Source organism: Octopus bimaculoides, chromosome 6, assembly GCF_001194135.2.
Source record: "Octopus bimaculoides isolate UCB-OBI-ISO-001 chromosome 6, ASM119413v2, whole genome shotgun sequence".
NCBI classification, from domain to species: Eukaryota; Metazoa; Mollusca; class Cephalopoda; order Octopoda; family Octopodidae; genus Octopus; species Octopus bimaculoides.
The window spans coordinates 95016972-95019485 of record NC_068986.1 but is presented as its reverse complement, the minus strand read 5'-3'; the positions used below and the strand labels follow the sequence as shown (position 1 = coordinate 95019485).

At 37.6% G+C, this 2514-nt stretch overlaps 1 protein-coding gene across 3 annotated transcripts in view; it reads left to right on the top strand.

Moving 5' to 3' along the window:
- Positions 1 to 2514, top strand: part of LOC106883921 (breakpoint cluster region protein) — a 22811-nt gene that overhangs the window by 767 nt on the left and 19530 nt on the right. For all 3 annotated transcript variants that reach the window (XR_008264448.1, XM_014935062.2, XM_014935061.2), the window contains exon 2: positions 2348 to 2394. Coding sequence is in view for 2 of the 3 variants with exons in the window: in XM_014935062.2 (XP_014790548.1) it covers positions 2348 to 2394 (47 nt within the window). In the remaining variant the exon portion in view is untranslated. The remainder of the gene's footprint in view (positions 1 to 2347; positions 2395 to 2514) is intronic.

Genomic DNA, 2514 nt, shown 5'->3' with positions numbered 1-2514 from the left:
ACCGGTTTCAGTCATTGAGACTTTTCCAGCTCTAAGTATGGAAATCAATTAAATTTTGGAAAAATTAAATGAAAAGTTTTTTAAATGAACATTTGCATAGTATCCAAATACAAGGGACATTTTCTTTGTTTCTGCCTGTCTCTGTCTCTCTTATTTACTCTTGTGGGTTCGAGGTCGTACTGAATACTTGGCAGAGAAGAAGAAGAAGAAGAAGAAGAAGAAGAAGAAGAAGAAGAAGAAGAAGAAGAAGAAGAAGAAGAAGAAAAGAATGCGGGAGTGGTATTATAGTAGTAGGATGTTAAATGGTCAAGTGCTCTGAAAGTGACTTGTTGTGGATGGTAGTGGTGATTGAATTCTTGAGACATCTCTTTTGAATGTTTTTAATATTTCCGTGGGTGTTATTCTAAACAGCAGTAGTGGTAAAATAAGGAAGGATGTGGCGGAGAGGAAGAAAAAGATGAAGAGAAAGGGGAAGGAGGAGAAGAGAAAGAATAATAAAAGAATGTGGGGTGGTATGATAGTAGTAGGATGTTAAATGGTCAAGTAATCTAAAAGTGGCTCATGGATTATAGTAGTGATTAGGACTGTTTTAAATGAATTCTTGGGTATCTCTTCTGAATGTATCATTTTTAATATTTGCGTGTGTGTTATTCTAAAGTCATGGTGGATGTGTCATTTGTTGTAGATGCGTTCAAAAAGGGTAAAATTTCTGAAGCTTGGATTTTTGTTATTGGTGCAAATGTCGATGTGTTGGCTGAATGCTATTTTTATGTTTTTCGGAATTTTGATCTGGGACCTGTGCAGAGCCATCCTTTGACGTAAACTGTTTTTTTGTTTGGCCTATGTATTGCTCTTAACATCCAGAGCAGGTTAGTGCGTATATCAGGTTCTCCGAAGCACGAGCAAAGCTGCTTTTCACTGTGAAACGTTGTCTCTGTTTGAAGAAGAACTCTGATCCCTCAATTAAATTGACGCATTTCCCACACTTGGGTCTTCCGCATTTTCTTACTAACGGCTTCAGTGTTGTTGAGCATATACGGGCTTGTTTTAAGAGACTTTCCATAGATTTGGGTTGTCTCTTGCGCTTTATGATGGTGTGTGTTTGGAGGATTAAGTTCATTCTGGGGTCCGTTTTTAGCAGGGGAATGTTTCGAAGGATGGTATCGAAGGCTTCATGGTTAAGAGGGTTGTGTGTGGAGATGTATGGTAGAGCTTTTGTTTGTAAATCCTTCTTTAATGGGGATGTATGAATTCGTGGATGTTGAGTTGTAGGGCACGTTGAAAGCATATGTTAATTAGTGAAGGCGGGTAGTTCCTGGTGATTAATGTATCCTTTAGTTCATGTAGTCGTGTGCCCCTGGTGCTTGTATTAGAAACTATAGTACGGATCCTTTTTGCTAGATTGAAGGAGGTATTTATTCTGGTGTGTCTGGGGTGGCATGAGTTGAACGATAGATATTGCTTGGAGTCCGTGGGCTTATAGTATAGATCTGTTTCTATTACGTTGTTAGATTTCTTAATGAGGATGTCGAGGAAGGGAAGGTGTTGATGGCTATATTTCATCGTGAATTGAACGTTTAAATCAAGTCCATTTATAAGTGCTTGAAATTCTTTAAGTCTCTCTCTCTCTCTCTCTCTCTCTCTCTCTATATATATATATATATATATATATATATATATATATATATATATATGCAGACATATTTACTTAGAGAGAAAGAGAGAGGGAGAGGGAGGGAGGGAGAGTGTGTGTGCGTGTATGTGTATGCATTTGTTTGTGCATATATATATGTGTGTGTATGTGTTTGTATTTACATGCATGTACATGTATGTATCATCATCATCATCATCATCATCATTATCATTATCCTTTTTATCTATGCTAGCATGACTGGATGGTTTGACAAGAACAGAGGAGTCAGATATAGAACCACCATTTCCTATGTCAGCTTTGGCATGGTATCTACAATAGGATACCCTTCCTAACACCAACTACTTAAGAGTAGACTGGATGATATTTCCGTGTTTGCAGATATGTAAATGAGCAATCGTAAGAATATCGCATGTATGTTAGTGTGTCATATGCCAAACAATGAAATGCTCCAGCAACACGTGCATAGCATAAACAGATGAGAGCTACATGGTAGTGGACACAGAGATAATACTGTCCCGCCCTCAGGAAATTTCTAAAATTTCCAATTCATTCCTAGTGTTGTCTTCCAATTTTTCTTACCATCATGTTTATATTTTACCGACATGGTTTAAGTCCATGCGACCCATTAAACTTGTCGTTTGTATTTGAGATTAAATGAACGAAATGAATATCCTTTTTTTTTCTCTCTCTTAGATATGGATCTGGTGGCATATGAGAGTTGTATAGCAAATTACGGAATAGTAAGTCGATGTCTACCATTTTAAACAGTTTTCTTCACCTGACTATATGTCTGTACACACACACACACACGCACACACACACACACACACACACACACACACACACACACACACACACAC